The sequence below is a fragment of the Ambystoma mexicanum genome, chromosome 1q (genome assembly GCF_040938575.1).
Source record: "Ambystoma mexicanum isolate Mex_15411 chromosome 1q, UKY_AmexF1_1, whole genome shotgun sequence".
Lineage (NCBI taxonomy): Eukaryota > Metazoa > Chordata > Amphibia > Caudata > Ambystomatidae > Ambystoma > Ambystoma mexicanum.
In genome coordinates, this window is record NC_090922.1 from 193,623,534 (window position 1) to 193,647,437 (window position 23,904).

At 44.7% G+C, this 23,904-nt stretch overlaps 1 protein-coding gene across 4 annotated transcripts in view; it reads right to left on the reverse strand.

Moving 5' to 3' along the window:
• LMTK3 (lemur tyrosine kinase 3) overlaps positions 1–23,904 on the reverse strand; it is a 406,442-nt gene that overhangs the window by 191,313 nt on the left and 191,225 nt on the right. For 3 of the 4 annotated variants that reach the window (XM_069637264.1, XM_069637254.1, XM_069637283.1), the window contains exon 7: positions 5,779–5,866. In XM_069637264.1, the coding sequence (XP_069493365.1) occupies positions 5,779–5,866 (88 nt within the window). The remainder of the gene's footprint in view (positions 1–5,778; positions 5,867–23,904) is intronic. The other variant, XM_069637273.1, reaches the window with a different exon arrangement.

A 23,904-nucleotide genomic window follows, 5' to 3' on the forward strand; every position in this document is an offset into this window, starting at 1 on the left:
GTTGCCCACCTGGACCGAATTTCTGCTGTGGTACTCAGCTGCATTCTAATGGCAGAGGTGATGTGTGTTATGAAGTTGAGTAGTGAATTGCTGAAGATGTATTCCGGTGAGTTGCCATGCCCCGGGCGGGATACGACTAGGTTCCATTGGGCTAGTGTGCGATACATTCCAGAGAGCCCAAGTAGGCTTCAAAATGTGAGCCTAAAGCACCATCCCGGTGGGAAAAGCTGCAGGGCAGTGGCACCTGACAGCAGCGCGATTCAAAAGCAAGCCTACAACACCATCTCTGTTGGAGAGTTCCTCACCGACCCCAAGCCAAACAAGCCTAGACATTAGAGGAGAGGTGAGAAAAGAGTGTGATGTCTGTGTGTACAATAGGAGAGGCTGGGGCTGCGTGATCTGAGTGATAAGAGATTTGGTACCCACCCAACTAACTGCAGTAACTTCACGGTATTTGGTGAAGAGCCATTTTACCACGATGCAGGGTGCTGGGTTAGGGCAGTTTTAATAGAATAGCAGGATTGTTGGGCCTGTAGAAGGGACTTTCGGTGACTTGTCCCCCAATAAAAATGCCGCAAAAAATGCATCCTTACCCATGCTGTGCGTTGCCCCTAATCCATGAGCTTCTACTGTGTTGTATGTAGCAAACAATACATATTAAAATTGAAGCCATGGAGGTATCATGCAATAGACAGTGCGATGATAGATGGCCCAGTCCCAGTTAATAAACGTAGCACAAATTGGTTAAGAAAATGATGTGATGCAGCAAAACTAACCGTCTCTGAAAGTGCCCAATTTCTTGCACTAGAAATGAATATCATACTGAGACACTGAGACACAGCATATGCAACTGGGAAAGGAATCCTGCCATGACAGCCCCTTTTTGGCAGGCGAGGAGTTGTCAACCACGCATCAATCAGCAAAGCAAAGCAATGGAATAGAAATCCATGTATTCTCAATGGAGTAAGTCTCCGGGCATTGTCAGTGAGTACCCAGTGGATCACCTGGATAATTCAAGGAACCAAGTATGGCCTGCCCTGCTGGGTCTTCACAATCACACATGCAAGGCCTCCTGCACTCCTCAGGCATACTTTAATTCTATACATAAAGTGTAAAGTTGCACATTTGTGGTTTTACCTAAATAAATGAGCTAGGTAGTGTACGTTGGTGCTGGCAGTCCAGGCCGCCACGGGTCATTGTCAGGTCACTTGATGGTATTGGGTTTAATGCTCTGCTCCGCTACCATTTGCATGATCTCTTGGCATTCTGATGGATCTGAAAAAGGGTGGGGGACTGGGTTTGAACAGTAGGGAGAGGGGGAACATGCAAGATAGCTTCACTGTTGTGTTGAAGCGTGCAATTCGGAGGTACCAGGGTACTGTTTGCTGCCCTGTACCTCGGTGCTTTGTGTCAAGAGCACTTGAGGTACCTGTATCCAGAGGGGGGGATTGTGTGTGTCTGGGTTGAAGGGGCGTTGGTCAGGGCTGCTGTTTATAAGTTGGCTGTCGATGTCTAGCGTCCTGATGTTTGAAGTTGATGGACAGGTATTCAAATTACCAATATTAGTCAGAGTTAGGCTTCTGATCTTGGCCTGAACCATAAAGTACACAAAGGGTACATCAAGGGAACGGTTGCACTAGCCCGTCTCAGTGGAGCAATCGGTAAGTTGTGTTGCAGCTCAGGTAAAGCGCTTGTCAGCTTCTAGCCACGCACCACTCCTGCACTGACAAACAGGTGTCACGCAAAATGCCATCGAAGTCCATCAAGACTTTAAAAAAGAAAGGAAAACACTCCACTTTAGCCTTACTTTTTCCATTCTTTAGATTTAGGGCCTCATTACACGGTAGGCGGAGGACCAAGGTGCTATTAGTACCTTGGTCCATGCCGGTAAAATACCGGCACCGCCTTGGAGGAAAGGGGAATTACCGCCCTATTCCAAGGTTGGCGGGGCGGTAATTCCCCCTTCCCCCATTGCCCTTCCCCATTCCCATTTTTGCCCCATAGGGCTCTATGGGAATGGGGAAGGCACTAATTACGGTGCCGCAAATTGCGGTACCGTAATTAGCACCCTGGTCCCTTTGTGGGTTGGTTTTTAACGCCTGCTAAACAGCAGGCGTTAAAGTACCAACCCGCAAAGGGACCTCGTAGTAAGGCGGTAAGGGTTTACCGGTACCGGTGCCCTTACCGGTACCGGTAAACCCTTACCGCCGTCCGTGTAATGAGGCCCTTAATGCTGCTTCGCCCCCTGTCCCACGACTTCTCAAAGTAATCTCCCAAAAGCACCCTATCACGCAAAACCCAAAACCCTATCAGATGACATGACCTAGAGAGCATGATTGGCCTTCAGGCTCACAGACACCCACAGAAGGACAGTGCCTCCTGGGAAACGAGGAGATCAGGCTACGGACTGATGACTGAGAAAGACATACAGACCTGAGAGTTTTCAGTCAAAAGTTAAGTTGTGCCTGACACGTGACTATCTCTGACCCCGGCCCCTCTTGACCTTCCAGCGAAACCGACCTGTGGGCTCTCCAACCACACGAGAGGCCACAGAGAACACCACATATAGTTATGTCAGGACTGGGTGGGATTAAGTTTCATCAAAAGTCTAGTTGTCTTTGTTCTTCTGAAGGTTAGAATTGCGTGTGTCCAAGCTTCGTCACTCTGAAGGCGAGTGTTGAAACAAAGCAGCTATACTGACCTTTCTGTTGCATAAAAGGGCTTTAACAGGATGCGAAGGCGAAATTTTGTCTATGAAGTATAAAACAACATTTGGTAGTGGAACACAAGAGGTGTCTGCCCGGCCCATGAAGCGTAAGATCAGTGACCTTTATATGAGCGGGGGCCTGTGTAAACTACAGGAGTGGCCTAAGGGACGTGGTCGAGTTTTCCATTTTTCTTCATTGAAAAATGAACTTGGCAAAACATATGTATCCAGCAAGGTGTGTTTACACATTTTTATTTACTCAGTAGTCAAAAAATGTATTTCAAAGAAAATATTCAAATTAAAATGGCAAAATAAAATCAAAGTAAGGCAATGCAAACTCCAGTTTCTGTAAGATAGCTCGGGGTGTTAAAGGGCCTGTTGCGGAACGTGGTTCATAATGACCCATCCCAGTGAGATAGTTGAAGGGCTTACTGCGTCAGCTGCTCCATCTGTGTGTAACAGGCAGAGTCGAGCATCCAGGGAATAGTTCATGGAAAACGTCGAAAATTTCCCTCAGGAGGGAAACGGTGGACGGGGTTAGTTTCGAAAGCGCCCAACAAGGTTTTACATTGAGCCTGGACAGTGTGTCCTCGATCACAGCCTAGAATCTCAATGTCAGGAGGCTCAAAACACAAAAGTAGCCAATCAGATTGACATCTCAGTCTGCAGTAATTAATGAGGGGTTACTGCAGAGGCGCAGCCAGGTCTGTCTAGCAAGTGGGGCCTAAAGATAATGTAGTTGGGCCTACCACCGCCACATTGACATTTGTAAATGCCCACAGAGTGCTGCTGAGTGGGCATTTACAGATTTTGGGTGGGCCTTGCCCGCTCAGTCCTATCCTGCCTACCTACGCCTCTGGGTTACTGTATCGAATTGGCGGGAGCATGTCGAGAAAGGAGGAGGGGGGGTTTGCCCTTTATCATTGACTCATGCAGGGCCCTGTCTCAAATTGAATTTATAATCCTGCCTGGGGCCAGCTCTATGTACAATATTTAAGCATACTGCTTTAGTAAATGCTGAGCAGTGTTCATGGTTACTCCTCTGCCCTTTTCCTGAATGATTCCCTTTTGCAATTCTATGGTCGCCATGATACAGGCAATGTTCGATTATGCTGGGGAGGGTCTCGTGAGCCGAATGTTGGGCCAGCATGATGACATCATCATTATGCACCGTCGACTGGCATTTGATGTTGCCCCTATTTGTTCCCAGTACACTCAAGGTCCTGGTATCTCTCCTCACAAGCTTGGATCTAACTCCCTCCCACCCTCCCATCAAGTGTTAGATATTGGAACGGATATTCCCAGATGCAGGATCGGGAAAAAAAATGTCTCCCCTGATCTAGGATCCGGGAAATCTATTTGAATTCTTCATTTTTTTTTGTGCATTCAGACTGCTTACAATGGTGCCACGCTATTGAACTGAGATCTTTAGGGACAGAGGCGAGACACCCACACGACCACTACAGCAGCTGGTAAGGAGCTCTGTGAACTCGCTTGATAAGATTCTACTGCACAGGAAATATTTAAGTACAGCTTTTTAGATTTAAACGGTTTTCACCTGCTTACCACTCTATAGGAAACTCTCCTTAATCTTCTGAGCAGCAAATGTTGTTGTGGAATTGAGTGGGGGGTGAGAACAATCCCCATCCCTTCTGCCCCTCCCCCCACGTTGCTGGTGGGAGGCCACAGCATAACATTTCCTTTTCCAGCACTGCCCCTATCCCTATTCTGTGTTTAAATGGGTGTTATTTCTTAAAGGAGGGCAGTATGGTTAAAATTGTTGAATTTTGCAGAGATATTTTTGTGCCAAACCTCAGTGCAGACCGGTGAAGTTGTGGGGGGGGCTCACCGGCTCGGGCTGATCTGGTAAGCATGAAGGAGCTATGGGTACAGGTATGGGTGCTTGTCACAGGTCATGAGGGGTCATCGCATTTCCCCCTTGACCATTTCTCGGGCGGGAAAGGGTTCTTGGTGGCAGGCAGCACCACTTTCACCATGTCCATTTTGGCTGTAATTTAAGGACAATTCCCCAGGAATCCTAGGCTTGCAAATGTAAACATGTTATTAGATATGATTTTCCTAGACTAATACAAGTATATCAGTAATGTTTTATGATATGATTCCTTACTGTTGCATTAAAAAAAAAAATTAAGCCAGCAAGCAACTGATAACCATGCAATCTTGGGTGCAATGCCTGCAAATTTCACTGATAACATGTAGCAGTAAATCATAGTTGTCACTCCTATAGATGCACATTTACTTGCTTCTCTAAACCTCTGAAGTTGTTGTACATTTATTCTATGATGTTGTAATCTAGAAGCCATGGGAAGAGCCTAGGAAGAGCCTAGTACAGTCTGCCCTCCTCTGAGTGATGTTCTGCCACACTCCCCTGGACAGGCGCTCCACCCCAGGTGTTGTGTAAACACCCTCTCCCCATCAGTGCCCTTAAGGACAGGGCATGCTATTTGTTTGCTTGTTTGTTTGTTTATTAATTTATAAAGCGTGCCTAACCCGAACGTATCTGGGCGCATTTGCAAATTGTTACATATTTAAAAAGCAGGGGCGAGGCGCGCACTCCAATTCCTGGCCAATATATTACCTTAACAATATTTACATTGGCTTAGTTACATACACTAAATATAAGATGTACATCCCAAGTATGGCCCGGCCACACTTAATGAATGTGCCTCACCACCCACACTTGTTGTTCTACCCTACCTGCTGCTCCTTGAAATTCTGCCCAGCCTGCCGTTATTAATATCTGGTCCACCTCTTTGTTGGTTTACTTTTCCAACCCCAAATTCTATCTTGCTGTCTGTTCTCATCAGTATTTAGCCTAGCTCCAGTCGACTTTGTGTGCCACTCTGCGTCACTTCCGCTTGTTTTTGCTCCCCACCCCACTTTACCTCAGTTGCCCACTGAATATCCTCTTTTCAGCTAATTTGTAGACGTTCAGTGTGCAGGTATAGTAAATTGTTGCATCCCTGTGACCTACACCAATTAGTTTGGTGAAGCGATCTGGTATAATGCAAGCCTTCTACTCCCAACCCACAGTCCCCAAGGGTACTCACCAGCTGGCAGAACTCCATGATGAGCAGAAGGGGCACAATCTCGGTGCACAGGCCCAGGCATTGCAGGATGTTAGGGTGCTGGAGGCTTCTTGGGCACAGAGGAAGAAGAAAATAACAAGACATACATTATAGTGGCTTAACAGTGCACCAAGACCCTGAATTAACCAATTCTGACCAGTGCCAACCTGAGGCGGTGTTATTCCTCAATGTGACTGGTTGCCATCATCATATCTATGGCAACTAAATGGGTGCTGACAAAGAATGCATACCAAGGATAGAAACCTGTTCTAGGCAACATGCTGGACTTGAGAGAGCAATGTCTTGCTTCACTTTCCAAAGCAGTATGTGTGTTAGGTGGCATTTGTGGAGATTTGGAAAAAGGGGCCAGAGATGCGACTCTCATACTGCACACAGCCCGCATTTGGACACATGCAGAATATTGTATTCAATTTTGGGGTTCGTAGTGGACAAAATGTATTAGTAACTTAGAAGTAGTTGAAAGATGAACAATCGAATTGGGGATTTTTGAATTATGGTAATAGATCCCACATACAGGGGTGGTAAAAAGGGGAAGTGGGAGAGGATTTGGTGACCTGGTATACATTTATAATTTGAATCATACCCAAGCAAGAGACCTGTTCAGCCATGATCAAGAAACCAAAAAGCAAGTGGACATCTAAGGATGCGAAGAAAGGTATTTTATAGCTTCCAGAGGCTGCCTATGCCAGATACTGTTTATACGTTGTGCCAAATGTGTCGGTGGTTTGGCATGAAGCAGTTTCTAAAATGAGATCTATCACAATAAAAGACAGACAGGGCTGCAGGCAAGAGAGGGAACTGAGGCTCAAGAGCTGTCAAAGGAAGGCGTGATTAAGGAAGGGGAGGCTGAAATGCCCCAAGTGTTCTAAGCACACATGATGAGCTAATAGTGAGTGTGCCTGAGATTACAGTACATTTTCAAAGAAACTGGAAACATTTGAAGGGAGCCATAAAATACAGTTCGACTAGTAGGAACCTGAAATAACTATAGGTCCATAGGTAAAAGAGGACACATGATTCAAGAGTCAATACAAGGTATATTTATTGAAAAGTATTTTTTACCAGATATCTCAAAAGAGTCAATTCTCACGAATGCATTGAGTTTGTGAATTTAAATGTACATTAATCCAAGCAGTAACTATTGTTTTCAAATGAGTGTAGACCTTTACACATTTTGCAGAAATCTTAAATTAAAGAAGTTCTTTGAAACCAAGGTAGACTCATTCCATCAAGAGCCAACTCAAGGCCCTATATCAACCATGTCATTGCTCTGGTGGAGAACACAGTGGCACTTTTGAATATTAATGGAACAGAGGAAGAATGTACTGTATGCAAATGTATTGAAGAACAAAGCATCTATACAGATGACACAGGAGACAGCACCTTGAAACCTAAATCTAAATGTATTCCCAATGTACCTACAGACAATGCAATTGATGTCTTCAGCAAATTGGTCATGGCCGAAATGAGACAACCATATTTGCAAATCAACAAACAAAGAATCATTAAATATGTGAAGCAATTAAACAACTTAACAATCAGAAGTGCTATGTGAAATTAGAAAACAATCCACTAAATGAAACCCCTCAGAATGGTCAATATGATTAAAACAGTGGATGAAATTAAGCCTTCTTAATGAAGGTGAGTAAAATTTGTAAATACTCTAGATCCATTTATGGCAACCACTTATTTTCTACCAAAGGTTCACAAAAAAATCTAAATGTTTCCATCCTGTAGACCGATTATCAATGGAATTGTATCAGTCACAGGAAAAACGTCGGAATATATTGACATCTACTTCAATTCACTAGCACAGACCCTGGCATCTTACATCAAAGACACCAAAGATGTAATCCGGAAACTAGAACTAATTTAATGGCAACAATACTACAGATTTGTCATCCTGAATGTCACATCTTTGTATGCGAGCATCCGGGGTGAGCGTGGGATTGCAATAGTTATCATTTTCTGAACTCATGTTCTATTTCATTTCTTGACCACAATCACGTTACTCATGATGCTGCATTTCACTCTTACAAACAAAAGGTTATGTTTCAGTGATACAATATATCGACTGCTCTAAGGTACCGGCATAGGTGCAAAATATGCCCCAGTGTATGCCAACTTATTTATGGACAACTTTGAATAGGAATATTCATGGAACCACCCAGCTTTCACAACTCTCAACAACATTATTCACTGGGGCAGGTTCATAGATGATATGCTATGAATTTAAAGAAGAGATGCTGCTTCGGTACAAGAATGCACTAATTTCTTTCAAACGCTAACATTTACAATAGCTGACTCATGATGAATCTAAGCATTGACAGAATTTCTTTCGTAGATCTTGAACTGTACATACATAATGATACATTACTACGCTTTACAAGAAGCCAGAGGCAGGAAACACGATACTCTATGCAGATATTAATTATCCCAAGTACACACCAATAATATCTCATATGGTAAAATCATAAGGCACTGCAGTGATCATTTTGATCATGAAAACCATGCCAAAGACAAAATGGGCCTCAGCAGGTTGCCACCGGACTTGCACATTTTTCCGGTGCCTGAATTCACGGAAACACTGGGGCATTACAGCCCCAGCGGTCTGTGAAGTCAGGCACTGGAAAATGTAAATCCCCATTCCCACTTGAGTCCTGTAGGACTCAAGTGGGAATGGGAAGCATGGAAGCACCAGCACTGTGTGCAGCAGTGCCGGTGCTTCCGTGTAAGTCTGCGGGTGGGTGCCATTCCGCCCAGCAGGCCTGACCCTGGTGGAGAGGATGGCACCCGCCCGCAGACTCATAGTGTGCCGCTCCAGAAACAACAGTACCGGACCGGCACACTTATAATGAGGCCAAATAGCTACATTCACAGAAAGAAGTTACAAATATCATGTTGTAGCCGAAGCATATGCCAAAGCCAACAAGGTAGACAGAAGAACATTGTTAAAACCCATAGAAACAAACACCAAGTTACAAAGAAAAAATAACAAATTTAGATTTTTGACCACATTCATCTCTGACACTAATCGTGCCTGAAAAATACATGCCAAAATTTGGAAGATCTTGAGATTGATCAAAATATTAGCAAATATAGAAAAAACACTAATAACATAAAGGAGGGCTTCTACAATTAAAAGCAGAATTAGCCTCACTTTTTGAAAGTAGACACATTATTGAACACCATAAGACATTCATCAACATGGAATATACCACCAAGTCTGGGGAATCACAAATGTGGAAATTGTAAAATCTGCCCTTTGATGATGGACAAAGAGAAAGATGTAAAATGACCAAATGTTTACAAGCAGGAGTTTTATTACCTATAAGACTACCTTTGTAGTGCATGGGATCCAATACATTTGCCCAAAATGTGCCCAAAATGGTACATAAGGAGCACCATTCGGAAACTGAAAGTATGAATACAAGAATATTTGATGGCTATAAAAGATACAGACTCCAAATATCTGATTGCAATGCATTCGACAAAAGAAAATCAATCAAGCAAAATTGACATTTTTAATGTGTGGGACTGGAATTAGTTTGCCCACCCCCAAGAGGGGCAAACAGAGAAGTGCTTCTAAGACAAAAGGAAGAGAGATGGATAAACCATATGGACACTTGCCAAAGTGGGTTACACCAAGACAGGGAGGTTTATGTTTTCTTGTAACATAAATGCGTTATTTCGTATAGCATTTCTTTATTCTCTTTTTTCACTTGTATCAAGAGTTCTTTCTTTTCTGTTCAAGTCTGCATTTGTAAGATGTGACAAAGTGGATCTATATAAAAATCAAGTGAGAATATTATACATTACCAGTATCAAATGTGTATGCACAGACAAATATTATGTAAGATGATAAAAAGTGGATTTATCCAATAATTAAGTTAGAATTCTACATGTCACTAGTACACACATTATTTTGAATAGACCAATAATCATGCAACAAGTTGAGGACCACGTTATTATTCATATAGTAATCTTCTTATCATGATCTAATTTACAATATCAACAACATTAACATTAGTGGGTTACTTAGAATTAACAAATTAGTTTACGCAACTTAAATTCTTGTAATATAGGTTGCATCAGTAAATCTAAGATAGCATCCACATGGGATCATGACTTCATCACACTGAACGTGACACAATGGTGCCATTTTACACCATATAAATAGATATTTGGGTTAAACCAGATACAATTATCTAGTCTACACGATGAGAGAACAGGTAAGAAATATAGTATGTAGCATTGTAATATGAAGGTTTGATTTATCCTGCAAAAACAAGGGGGGTTTTGGGAGTTTCTCTACTACCAGCCTATATCCCGGGTTAGAGTCTCAACCAGAGTCTTTAGCTCACCATCCTTACACAGAAGAGAAATGTCCACTACATATCAGGGCAGTCCAGCACCAAAATGCCTGGCAATTCTCCTCTGAATTAGAGTACAAAGAACAACCCCAGACACGTGTTTTGGGCTTGGTTGGGCCTCGTCAGTGAGGTGGCGCTGTGAGACTTTAACCCGGAATATAGTCCTGTAGTAGAGAACCTCCCAGAACCCACCATGGGTTTGATTTTTCCTGTCATATTATTTTTCTATCCTGCAACCCCAAAGGAGAAGGATCTGTAGTGTTTCCCTTTAGAAAGATTGACATAAAGATAAGCTAAGTTTAAATGACCACTCAATTAATCAATAAAACCAGTTTAAATGTCCTTTTTGGAGGCTTACATGTCTTTACTTAATTTATATTTGATTTTTATTTATAGCCCCTAATAAAGATTTAAAGATGGGGACTTTAAGGCAGACAAATCAAACATCTTAACTAATTACAAGGCATAAAAATGAAGGCATCGATTGCAACCGTTTTCAGATAGAAAATAGTTGAATAGGTCAATTGAGCGATTCTGTACTTTGTTATTACAGAAATATTCTTCCTGATGAGCCATAGTTGGCGAAAAATGTTCCGAGGAATATTTGAGGAATACCCAAGGAAACTGTAATTGGGCAATACCAAGACAGCTCTAATTTGAAGAATATTTAAGGATGATTTAATACTCAATCAAGAGGACTTAATTAAAGGCAATTTATAAATTAAAATAATCAAAGCAAATTTATGGACAATTTCAGGCCAATTTAAATTCACAAACTCAATGCATTCTTGACAATTGATTCTTTTGATGCCTTTTTAAAAGTGTGGTGGTATCTCTGCAGTAAATCCACAAGATACCACCAAATGGTTTTTCCATTACTAGCACTTAGTCTGGTGGAATTACAGGTGAATTACAAGTGGTGTTTGTCCCCATTTATGGTGTCCATCGGACTCCATGGGGATTTTAGCGTAATTACCACCAGCATCAATTGCAAGAAAATGGAATTTTTTTGGCAGCAAGATAGTGGAATCAACTCCACCACTTTGCTGGAGGTTTTTCCTCCACCGTACCTCCAAACGCATAGTTTTTTAGTGTGGTAATGAGGTGGTAATACAGTGGTAACTCTATTACCACTGCAGTACCACAATTCTTTTTGGCCATGCCGCCAAACTCAAGGTCAGGCCCTATAATCTTGTAAAAATACATTTCAATAAATATATATTTTTCTTTGAATTTTGGCACAACAGTTCTTCAAGGATAGCTTTTTGGTATGATGAGTCTAACTGAACAGATGCCGTATAATTCCTTTGAAGGACTTATATGCAACAATAATTCCATCATCCATTAACTATTTGGGAAGTTAGCATTCGGAGGTGATGAACGTCTTCTTATTTGTTTTTTCATCAACGTGTAAGGTAGGCTTCATTTTCCGCTGATAAGCCAGGTGCATGGAAAGTGAGTACATGAAATAAGTCCATAGGAATACACACATTGCCACCTCCACACAAAGCCAGTATCCAGATCCCATTGTCAGCAACAGATCATTCACTAAGCTCGCCCACAGGCCTTGCTCTACAACATTCCACACTGACATCACAGCCCCTACATGGAAGGCAGCAGCAGACTACTAGAGAAAGGATGGCATTAAATTACGTATTCCATGAGAGCACATGTGCGGGCATTAAAGCACACAAAGAGTGACTGGAAAGTGGTTAGAGAGTCTGGGAAAAGGCATGGGTGCTCTAAAAGACATAACTCAATTTGCTCAATGAATAACTGTACTTCCCAGGATGCAATATTTTCCAAAAGATATTCTTGGGCTAACCCCTTTAATACAAAAAATTCAGCATCTAGATATCTGACTGCCTTAGGATTTTCTTTTTTTTTAAACTTTATTTAGTGCAGTGTCAGACATACAACCTCGAATCCCATGCATAAACAGGATTATTACAATCTGGTTTGAGCACAATGATACACAGTCGAGTAAGCTGCACAGAGTCAACATAAATGTTAGACACATCGGGCCTCATTCCGAGTATGGCGGTAAGGGATAGCGGCCACCGGTAACGAGACCGGTGGCGGTGATCCCTTACCGCCATACTCCGAGTTCCCTTTGCGCCCTCGCCCTTAACGCCTGCTTTGAGCAGGTGTTAAAGTCGAGGGCGCAAAGGGGCCTCCAAGCCAATAACGGTGACCGTAATGAACGGTCACCGTTATTTGCATCTTCCCCATTCCCATTGAGCCCTATGGGGGCTCATTTGGGAATGGGGAAGAGCCTTGGTTAATGGGGAATTACCGCCCCGCCAACCTTGGAATGGGGCGGTAATTCCGCCATCCACCAAGGCGCTGCCGGTCCGGGTACGGCGTCAACCAAGGCGTTAATAGCGCCATTGGTTAGCGCCGTACTCGGAATGAGGCCCATCATCTCTTAATACAGTCACTGATTAGACATCTACCTCCGTAGATACTCCCGGAATGGTTCCCATATATCCTTGGGTCTGCAGCTGGGTATCACCAATGAAACGTAGCCCTCCTCCCTTTCATTAGCATAAGTCAGTTCTTTGAGCCATACAGTTATGTCAGGAGCATCTTTCGATTTCCAATGGTTTAATATACATTTTTTGGCAATAAGACAACCCAAATTAAAGTATCTTGACAGGTATCTTCCCAATGTCCGCATACAAGTATTTGGGGGGAAAGAGCATAGGGGGGATGTCAGTGATCTCATACAAAGTGTTTGCAACTGATCACCAAAACTGGGCAATCCGTGGGCAGCTCCAGTACATGTGCATAGAGTCTGCCAAGTCAGCACTGCATTTGGCGCATTCACTACTGGATGGGGTAGCAAACCTAGCCCCACGTGCAGGTGTATAATGTAGCTGATTTAGTACCTTGTATTGTATCAGCCTGAACCTAACATTTAGGGAGACCTCTCTCGTCAATCGGCACCACTGTAGCCATGTTCTGCCATCTACTGCACAATTGAAATTTGTTTCCCACTTCTCTCTAGCATTGTGAGTGAACGTTTGCACTTCGTGACATGACTTATGCAGTCTGGATACCAGCCTTTTGGGGTCCCTGCTGGTCACCACCATTCCCAGTGGTTCACAGTTGTTGGGTTCATCGGGGAACGAGGGCCATTGCTTCCGGATCGCTGCTCTCATTCTGAAATAATGCAATTACTTTATTGCTCAGAGAGGCACAGCTTCACCTCACTGATGAGGCCCAACAAGGCTGAAACACGTGTATGGGGTTGCTGTTGGTACTCTTGTTCAGAGAGGAATTGACATAGCATTTCGGTGCTGGACTGCCCATGTGGGCGGGACAAAGACTGATATGCAAATGGATATTTCTCATCTGTGAAAGGTACAGTGAGCAAAAAGCGTGTGCTGCAAACTCTCATCTCAGAACAGGTTATCATGCCATGTTCTATCTGGAGAGGAGCGCCTGCTACCTTTTTTCAATTACTTTATTGGGTTGTTGCCCAGCTTTTCAGAAAAGTCATTGTGAGTGACAAAGGTCCAGTCAGGGAATAGACCGTGTTGCGTCAGTCTTTCCCCTGGATCCCATGCTCTCTGAATGTCTTTGGAGTATGTCGGGGGAAGGTCAGGGCAGTTCAGGGCAGTTCCATAGTTGAAGCGCCCCACAGTGTGAAGCCGTCAATCTGAGTTTTTTAAACAATCGCGCCCATGCGTTGACCGTTGTGCGGACCGGGTCAACTGTGCAAGTATCAAAATGTCGATTTGCCATGACAATGGATTTCAGGTTCAATAATATAATATAGTTCCAAATCAGGGGCTTGGAGGCCGCATTTTTCGAACGGCCTGGTCAGTCCCTCCTATTTCATCCCCGGGGTTCCAGCTCCCCACACATAACCAAATGCCAGGGATCGTAATTTGTCAAAGAACGCACAGCCCAACCAGATGGGAATGTTGTGAAAGTAGTACAATAGTTTAGGCAGCAGTATCATCTTCAGTATTGAGAGCCTGCCATACAGTGAGATAGGGAGTTTGGCCAATAGACTCAGCTTGTCCGCCAAGGCCAGTAAATACATTTAATTATTATCTGCCAACAAAGTGTGGTGCGTACGAAAAACAAATATATTCAAATATTGAAACTTATGTGGGACCCATCGGAATCCCAACAGGTCCATCGGGCCCAGGTGACATCAGTCAGTGGGAACAGCTCCAATTTGGATTCATTCAATCGATTTCCTGAATAAATAGAAAACGTACAGATCTCCTCCAACAGTGGAACCAAATTTTGTGCCGGGTAACGAATATACAAAAGTGTATCATTGGAATAAAGAGATATTATTTGTGGGGGGCCTGCTATGTGTAGGCCTCTGTGGGTATGTTTAAGTCGTATAATGCATGCAAGAGGCTTGATCGTCATCGCAAATAGTAAAGGGGACAAAGGGCAACCCAGTCATACACTGCAACACATAATAAAAGCAGGCGAGAGGGTGCCGCCAGTGCAGACTGTGGCAGCCAGGTAAGCATATAGCAGTGGAATAAACTATATAAAGGGATCTCCTAATCGCATCAGCTGGAGCACCGCAAAGAGAAACTGCCAGGAGACCGAATCAAAAGTCTTCTCGGCATCAAGCAAGGCAGCTACAACCTGTGTGCACAGATTAATTTGGGAGACAATGCCAAAACAATCTGCCGAAATTAAATGCTCTGGAGCGGCCTGAATACACCCGGACTGATCTAGGTGGACCTGAGACGACATGCAGGTCTGGAAATGGGTGGATAGTAATTTAGCAAATATCTTGGTATCTGAATTAAGTAGGGATAGCGGTCTGTACGAGGCCATCTCAGAGGCTGGTCTGTTGGACTTTAGTAACACTGTAAGGCAAAGGGGTAGCCGACGTAGTTGAAGAGATTCCTCCCATACCTTCAGCAACCTGGGGGCAAAGATGTCACGGAGCTCCTTATAAAATTCAATGCCTAACCCGTCGGGGTCGGGGGCCTTACCAGACAGGAGTGCCATGATTGCTTCAATGATCTCTTTGTGGGTTAGAGGTTGGTTCAGTGCCAGCTGCACTGCCTATGGCACCCTGGGGAGTGGAATCTCGTTCAAATAGTTCTCCAGTTCTGCACTAGTGCAACCATCAGAGTAGCGTAAAATGTCTCAGACTATTGATGGAATTTACCATTAATTGCCTCCAGTGCAGTAAGGAGAAGTCTATTTGGCCTCTTAATACCCGTCATATGTTGCACCCTTTTCTCTGATTTAATGGCGTCTGCCATCAATCAGCCCGGCTTATCCTCCTCCCCATAGCGCTGTGCCTGAATGGGGTATTACATCAGTTGGACCTCCCTGTCAGCAAGTTCCCTACATTTCAATAAGTTTCCTTTGATAAGCCCCAGCAGTGCTCTGTTGTGTGTGGTGCCATATTCATTTTCCAGTTTTCTCAGGGATATTTCAACTCCCCCCAACTCACGTCTTGTTTCTTTCAGTGTACCCGAGGATACAGAGATCACCTCCCCTCTAACCCACAAACTTAAAGGCCTCCTAAACTGTGGAGTGGTGCCGTACAGAACCCTTGTTCCTATGGAAAAGTCTGCAACCCCTTTACAGAGTGTTTCCAAAGAGATTGAGTCTAGTAGGCTTGTGGAGGGCATGCGCCAGGGAGGAAGGTGGCAGCCAGGCCCATCCCAGATTACGGGAGAATGATCAGAGATTATTCAGGGGTGAATCCTACAGTACTGTTCCTGTGCCATGAGCATGGCCGTGATCATCCAATAGTCAATACTGGACTGTGAATCGTGCACTGACGACGAATAGGTGTATTATCGTATACCAGGGTTTCAATCTCTCCATGCGTCTACCAGGTCAAGTTGTTGCATAATGTGCAGAATTGTGCAACCCGCGTTCATCAAATCATGCTGGGTATCCCTGGAGCTGTTGAGCATACGGTCCAGGATTGAGTTGAAATCGCCTCCCCAAATAATACGTGAGCGGCTTCACTTGGACATAGAACTCAGGGTCATCTAGGTTGGGGCCATATATATTAACCAGTGGTATGTCGATGCCAGCCAACTTACCCCATATGATCAAGTACCTCCCCTGTGGGTCTATACAGCGCTTGGATTCCTGAAAGGGAAGTGAGCGGTATATCAATGTCATCACCCCTCTAGCTTGCGAAGAATAATTAGTATAATACCGCTGTGATCCCCAGCTATTGGCAAACCTTTTGTTAAGTGCCCCTTGGGCATGTGCCTCCTGGAGCATCACCACTTTTGAGGCCTGATGGTTGATATGCACAACCACCTTGCGTGACTTGATGGTTTAGGCCCCGGAGGTTCCATGTCAGGAATGAGATCTTGTTGTCTATAGCAGTATGATTGTTTAAGTGTAAGCACATGAAGGAACACAAAGTATAATACTGTGATGTGGAATTGAGGGACAGGCTGCACTGGTTTTAGAGAGAAACATAGTAATACAAAAACATAACATTTGAAAACCTACAACTGTTGATTTGCATTGTACATTGCTAACCCCCAATTCGATACACTTCCAGCCTACCATCCACATCATCACTCCAACTTGACGATGGACCCCATAAGAAGCTACTTGGAAATCCGCTGGGGTGCGCTGTGAGCAGGGACTGCTATCTCTCAGCAGGCAGCAGTATCTGCAGCCACCCAGGAACACAGAGATTATTTATCCATAGCCATTGCTATGAAGGTGAGCATATTGTAATGTCCATGTTGATCAGTCATTATCCACCATATCAGGATCATTGTTGCATGGGCGGGGGCTGCGGCCACCCTCACTGTCCCTCCTCGGAAGTGGCATCCGCTGGATTCTCAAAGAAGTGCGCGCGCCCACCATGCTGGATGCGCAGCTTTTGCCGGATAGAGTAGTGCATAGGGGACTTGACTCATGGGTAGCAGTCTCTTAACAGGCTCATCCAATTTACTTTTAGCTTGCAATTTAGCGGAAAACTCAGGGTATATGTGAATGTTGGGGGCCTTAAATCGTAGCGTGCCATTTTCCCTGGCTAGGCGCAAGATGAGATCCCTGCCCGATGGTACCGTAGTCTAGCCAGGGTAGTGCGAGGGGGAACCCCTGGCTTGGGAGCTGGGGCAAGCACACGATGCACCCTCTCCACCAGAAAATACTGGGAGAACTTTAAAGCATCAGACAATGATTTCAACAAGTTTTCGATGAAGGGTTCCATTGGGCCCCTGCAGGCCGCCTCCACGATCCCGATGATACGGCTATTATTGCACCCGGAGCGAGATTCCAAGTTTTTGGATTTATTGCAGATCTTGTTGACCTCTTGTTGTAGCTGCGCTATATCACAATCATGCTTATCAACTTTGTCCTCTGTGTCGCCAATCCTCCTCTCTGCCTCAGTTATGCGAGCGCCCTCCTTCTCCAATTTAGGTTTCAGGGAGCCGATGGTGGTCCACCATGAATCCATTTTGCATTGCCGCCAGCAAGTGGTCATCTCTAGTAGCACCAGAAACCGAGGGCTGATCATCGATGACCGCCGGCTCAGTGACTCCAGAGGATTTGGCCAGGGTGCTGGTTTAAGAGTCCATTGGGCCTTTTTTCTTGTTGCCTGACCCTTTTGTCATTCTGCCTCCCTGTGAAGTCGAGAAGAGATGCACTGTACGGGCCAAGATGATAATGAGTTCTGAGAAAAGTTATAGAAGAGTCTGTGGCTGGGAGGGTGAAACCACAGTTATCTACCAGTAGAAGGTCAACCTATCCACCCCTCTGGCACTGCATCCACTGAAGCGTGGCTGGAGGAGCCCTGAAGCCAGCCACACAAGTAGAGGAGGCACCGTTCTCTCCACAGAGTTTTATATAGGACCTACTGAACTTTGTATTCTCCGGGCCCAGGCAGGATTATTCGAATCAGGGCGCCTACTGAAGATCACTCACGCAGCCAGCAGAAGTGTCCATCACAATGCAGTTAAAAAATGTATAGCCCACGGACAGGGGCCCAGAGTGGGTTTCTATGGGCATCGATGTAGGATCCGTGATATATGGCTATTAACACACCCCAGCAATGATTTTGACAAAATATACCAGAAAGTTAAAGCTGTACCAATATCTCGTTCTGCACCTCTGGCATGTGCACAAGGTGGTGTCCTTACATGAGATCGAGTCAGGGTAGGCAGAGGGCCGCCAACCGCAAGGAGGCCACTAATCTTCCCCATGCCCTGTGGTATCCCCCAATGTCAGACAGTCAGATGATTATAAGCAATGTGCGCCACTCGCGGTAGCGCATAGGTGTCCAGCCGTGGGTCAAAGTCAGAATAGTGGTTATGCAGGGCCTCTGAAACCCATATGTAGATGGCTCCAAGTGCCAGGACCAGAGCCAGCAGGGTTGCACGAGGGATCTGAGGCTCACTGCACTCACCGTTACTCACTGCATCAGTTGGCGGCTCCCAGTCAGAGAGAGGGATGGGGCAGATGTTGCAGCAGCACACCTCCTGCCAGATAGTAGCGCTTAATTGCCTGAGATGATACACAAAGGGGTGGTGGGGTAGATCCCGCAACAGCACGCACCCCACGCGGGCCCATAGCTGAGGGACACAAGGGTTTCCAATGGTCAAAAATCACAGTCCACCCACAGGCATAATGCGAAGGCCAACAGAGCTGATTTGGTGGTGGCCATTATGCTGTATATTCACCGTCGCCCGCCTGGCACACAGGGCAGATCACCGTAGGTAGTTGGGTAGGAACCTTCAGGAATGAACCCCAGCGAACGGAAGCACAGGCCCGCTCAACCATGCACCGATTGCCCATGGCTGTGTCACCAAAGCAAAGGTCAGCCCATTACACACAACATTACGCGGGATAGGCCACTGCTCGCTGCGGCAGCTTAAGGATCTCTTCCCTGATCCGGGCAGCAACCAGAGGAACATTCGGATGATTGGGAAGGCCACAGCAGTACGGGTCCTGGTGCACATAGGAGCAACGTTATGTTGTTATGTTATGTTATTGAATTTGTATAGCGCACCAGGTACCCAAAGGCTTGAGGGCGCTGTAACATTAAAAAAATTAACTTACAGTACAAAACATAAAATAAGAGGAAAAGTCAAGACAGCAAAGTCCCAAGAGGACCAGATCGTATAGGGCAAGGTCAGAGTTTAGGAAAAAAGAGCAGTTTTCAACCCTTTCTTGAAGACCTCGGTCAATGTAGTGTCTCTTAGCAGGGGAGTAAGAGAATTCCAAGTCTGAGGTGGTACAGATAGAAAAGCGGCATCCCTAGACTTCTTAGTCTTAAAAAGTGGAACCGCAAGAATATTCAACCCCTCATATCTGAGGGATCTGATCTTTTTCTTGGGGATAATGAGTTCCTTCAGATAAGCGGGCATAGTTCCATGTACACATTATGTGTAATGAGAAGTAACCTGAAGGAAGCCCTAGCCTGAACAGGGAGCCAATGCAAATTTCTGCATGCTTCCGACACATGGTCTCTTTTCGCAAGATGTTTAACCACTCTAACAGCTCCATTTTGTATAACCTGGAGGCGATGAAAATCTGATAGCAGCACGCCTACCAGGAGGCTACAACAATAATCTATCTTGGAGCCAATAATGTCCCTTGCCAGAGTTTCTGAATTTTTTTCGGATACAAATGATCTCAGACAGCAGAACAACTTGATGAAGTAGGATGCTGAAGAGATTAGGCTATTGACCTGGGCCTTCATATATTAGATTTTTGTCTAAATAGATGCCTTATGTTTTTACTTTGCTCATAACGTCAATTTTGCAATTATCAATATTCAAATTCTTATAGCTGGGACCCAGCTTCTCAAGTTTGGTCTCTGACCCAACTAATAAGAGCTCGGTTTTAGAGCTGTTGATGGCTAAACCATTAGCCACCATCCAATACTGGAATTTTTGATAAATCTCATTAATGAAAGTTTCATCCTCCAAATAGGAGCCTGAGATCGGGATAACACACTGAGTGTCGTCTGCATAGTTTGCAAATATGATCCCTTCCTTTTCCAGCATCTGGAAGAAAGAGATCATAAAGATGTTATAAAAGCAAGGCAACACACAGGCCCCCTGCGGAACACCATACATAAGTGTGAAAGGTTTTGCTTCAGCACTATCGCTGGCCACTCTGACTTGCCTCCCCTTCAGGAAGGAAGTAATCCAATTTACTACTGCTTGGGAGAAATTAGCATTATTTTTTAACCTGGTGGATAAGATGGAATGATCCACCCGGTCAAATGCTGCTGACAGGTCGAGAATCATCAGAAGCGATATATGACCCCCATCCATCCTGTGAAGTAGGTGGGACTTAAGAGCCAACAGCGCAATCTTGGTTCGATGGTTTGCTCGGAAACATGACTGATAATCATGATAGATATGATTGTGTTCCAGGAAGGTAGAGATCTGGTTGTATGCAACTCTATCTAAAATCTTCAACAGGAAGGTGGTATGTGTGGTGGGTCTATAATTCACAGCAGTCCGAGGACAGAGATTGGGCTTCTTAAGTAATGGAGTAATCCATGCATTCTTCATGTTATCTGGAACCTTATTGAGGGCAAAAGAGGAATTGACAAATTTCGTCAGAGCAGGGATAAGAATGGGGGAGCCTTCTTTAATTATGATCGAGGAACAATGATCTCCTTTACAGCTGGTGCATTTTAATTGCGTTATGACTTTGGCCAAGTCTTGTTCCGATATTGGCTGAAAACTAAAGGCGGGTTGGTCATCGGCATTGTTAACAGAAGTGTGTAGATGAGCTACTAGAACCTGTTCCGACATATTATGTTTTGTTTCCTCGATCCCTTCTCTAATTATTTTGAGCTTGTTGGACATGGCATGTTGAATTTTTGTACACCATGGTTTGTCTTTAAGAATGGTGTCCTGCATAGGACTAGGTGTGTGAGATTGCTCCTTCAAGCTTTTTCAAGAGTTCTCTGCTGTTCGACTTAGCATTCAATATTCTGTGTTAAAAGACTCTTTTTTGGCAGTGTATATGCTATTCTGTTGAGGCTTTTTTGTAACTTGCGAGGCTGGAAGTATCTCTACACTGATGCCAGGCATAAAAAAGTTTTTTGGGATTTAAATTCCTTCAGATCATCATTAAACCAAGGATTGCGTGCTGTCAGGGATTGTATTTTGTTTTTAATAGGTGCAAGCTTCTCTGTAACTGAGCCTAAAGAATTCTTAAGCGTGGTCGAAGTATCTTCCAAATTATCAATACTGCAGACCTTGCTATTGAGGGAAGAAGGCAAGGTGCGTAAGAGTCAACTTTCTTCGATTTCTCACCTTTATTGAAAGCCTGCATGGGGTAACCTTCTTTTGAAAATAATTTGTCTGTATTTGGAAACATATGAAAAAATGATCAGACCAAGGAAAGGTATTAACCTCTATATTAAGAAGGGTCGTATTCAGAGAGGACACCCAATCTAGAGTGTGACCCTTGATGTGGCTCCAGCCGATGCAAGTCGTACCTCCCAGCGCCCGGCCTGGGCGTCCCTCTACAGGATTGTGTCAGGACAAAGCATGTTCACTGAGCCGCACTCAACCGCACAGCCGCAGCGGGATATCACAGGATGAAGGACCACAAACTCTGGAAAGAAGTCCGAGGCACCAACTTTTCACCGGCCTCAGCATGCCAGTCAGGTCGCGATAACTGTCAGCAGACCGAGGGATCCCCGATAGGCCACAGCCACCGCCGCTATCTCTCGCGTAGCACTCCCCTGGCAGCACTGCAATGATGTAATGCAGCATAGGAGGACAGCCGGGTCTGTTGCCAATGTTCCTCACATCACCCTCAGTTTGCATATCGGAGTCGGGCTGCAAGTGCTATACCTCTTCCAATACTCTTTGCAACCTTAGATACGTCCTGATAATGGAGATTTGCAAGATTTATTCTAAATCAGGATTGTGTGGGGCCAGAGCTCCCAGACTACGCAGCCATCTTCCTGGCTGCTCAACAGCGACCCCCCCCACTTTTCATTCTTTTGACCCATCACAAATATTACCTTCCTGTTGATGATTTTAGATAGAGTTGCATACAACCACATCTCTACCTTCCTGGAACACAATCATATCTATCATGATTATCAGTCGGGTTTCCGAACAAACCATGGAACCAAGACTGCGCTGTTGGCTCTTAAGTCCCACCTACTTCACAGGATGGATGGGGGTCATATATCGCTTCTGATGAGTCTCAACCTGTCAGCAGCATTTGACCTGGTGGATCATTCCATCTTATCTCCCAGGTTAAAGAATAATGCTAATTTCTCCCAAGCAGCAGTAGATTGGATTACTTCCTTCCTGGAGGGGAGGCAAGTCAGTGGGGCCAGCGATAGTGCTGAAGAAAAACCGTTCACACTTATGTATGGTATTCCGCAGGGGGCCTGTGTGTCGCCTTGCTTTTTTAACATCTTTATGATCCTTTCTTCCAGATGCTGGAAAAGGAAGGGATCATATTTGCAAACTATGCAGACGGCACTCAGTGTGTTATCCCGATCTCAGGCTCCTATTTGTTGGCTCTCAAGTCCCAACTACTTTTCAAGATGGAGGGGGGTCATATATCACTTCTGATGATTCTCGACCTGTCAGCAGCATTTGGCCTGGTAGATCATACAATCTTATCCACCAGATTAATCTCAATTGTGAAAAACTTCAAGCTGAAACATTAAAGGTGTATGCATCAGTGGGTGCTCAGAGGTAATCCCGCCCATATCAAGGAGAAACCTGACCAATCCCTGGCGCACTTTGATGGAGGCATGCGACCAGAGATGCCGTGTTTTTGGACCTGCGTCTTCCTCGTAGGTTCTTATGGGGAAAGAAGCTGAGTACGAAGGCCTGAGGGCAACTTTTTTAATGTGACATCTATGAAGCTCTGTACCTTTGCAAAGAAAAACGACCAAAAATATCTCTAAGACAAGTCTTAGCCTGTGATACGAGGGGACCTGATGGATGGAGTTGACTGTTTGTGGCTGCTTAGGGCTAAGCGGTATGACTTGAACTCTACATTCATGTGAACACCAAGAGCTTTTAAGAGAAACGCTCAAGTTCCTGCATCCTGGCGAACATCAGTGGCCATGATCTGGCACAGTTTGAGATCAAGGGCCATTGATAAAATTGTACCCACTTGTTTTTGCTTCTCGGGATGAAAACTGATTTTTTTATTTATTTGATGTATTTGTAATGTGCAACGGGGATAGAGTGACTCTTCGCTCATATGACTGTAGGCAGTTCTTTGAGAACGATGCAGCATTGCCAAGTCTGCTTGCTAAATATGGCCGTACTTCCAATTGTTATCAAATTCTAAAATAAGCTTTAGCATATCTTGAACAGTCCCAATACTATACAAATTCCTAGACAATACCAATAACGTAAACAACTGCACTTGTTAATTGAAAACCCTATGAAATGGCATTTGTGAAGCCAAGCCATTACAGAAGGGAAAGACCATATGCAAATCAGACTTGGCCCCACCCCCAACAAGCATCCCCAGACATGTTTCAGCCGTGGGTCCCGTGCCTGCTGGGCCTAGAGACCCAAGCTACTCCTCACTGATGAGCCCCAACAAGGGTGAAACATGTTTGGGGATGCTTGTGGTCTCGTGCAGAGGGGATGTGGCCTAGCAGTTCGGGCTGGACTGCCCCTTTTGGGGTGGGGCCAAGCCTGATTTGCATATGGTCTTTCCCTTCTGTAATGGCTTGGCAGGCGAAGAACGGTGGTCTGGAGGGTTGCCCCGAGCAATGCCA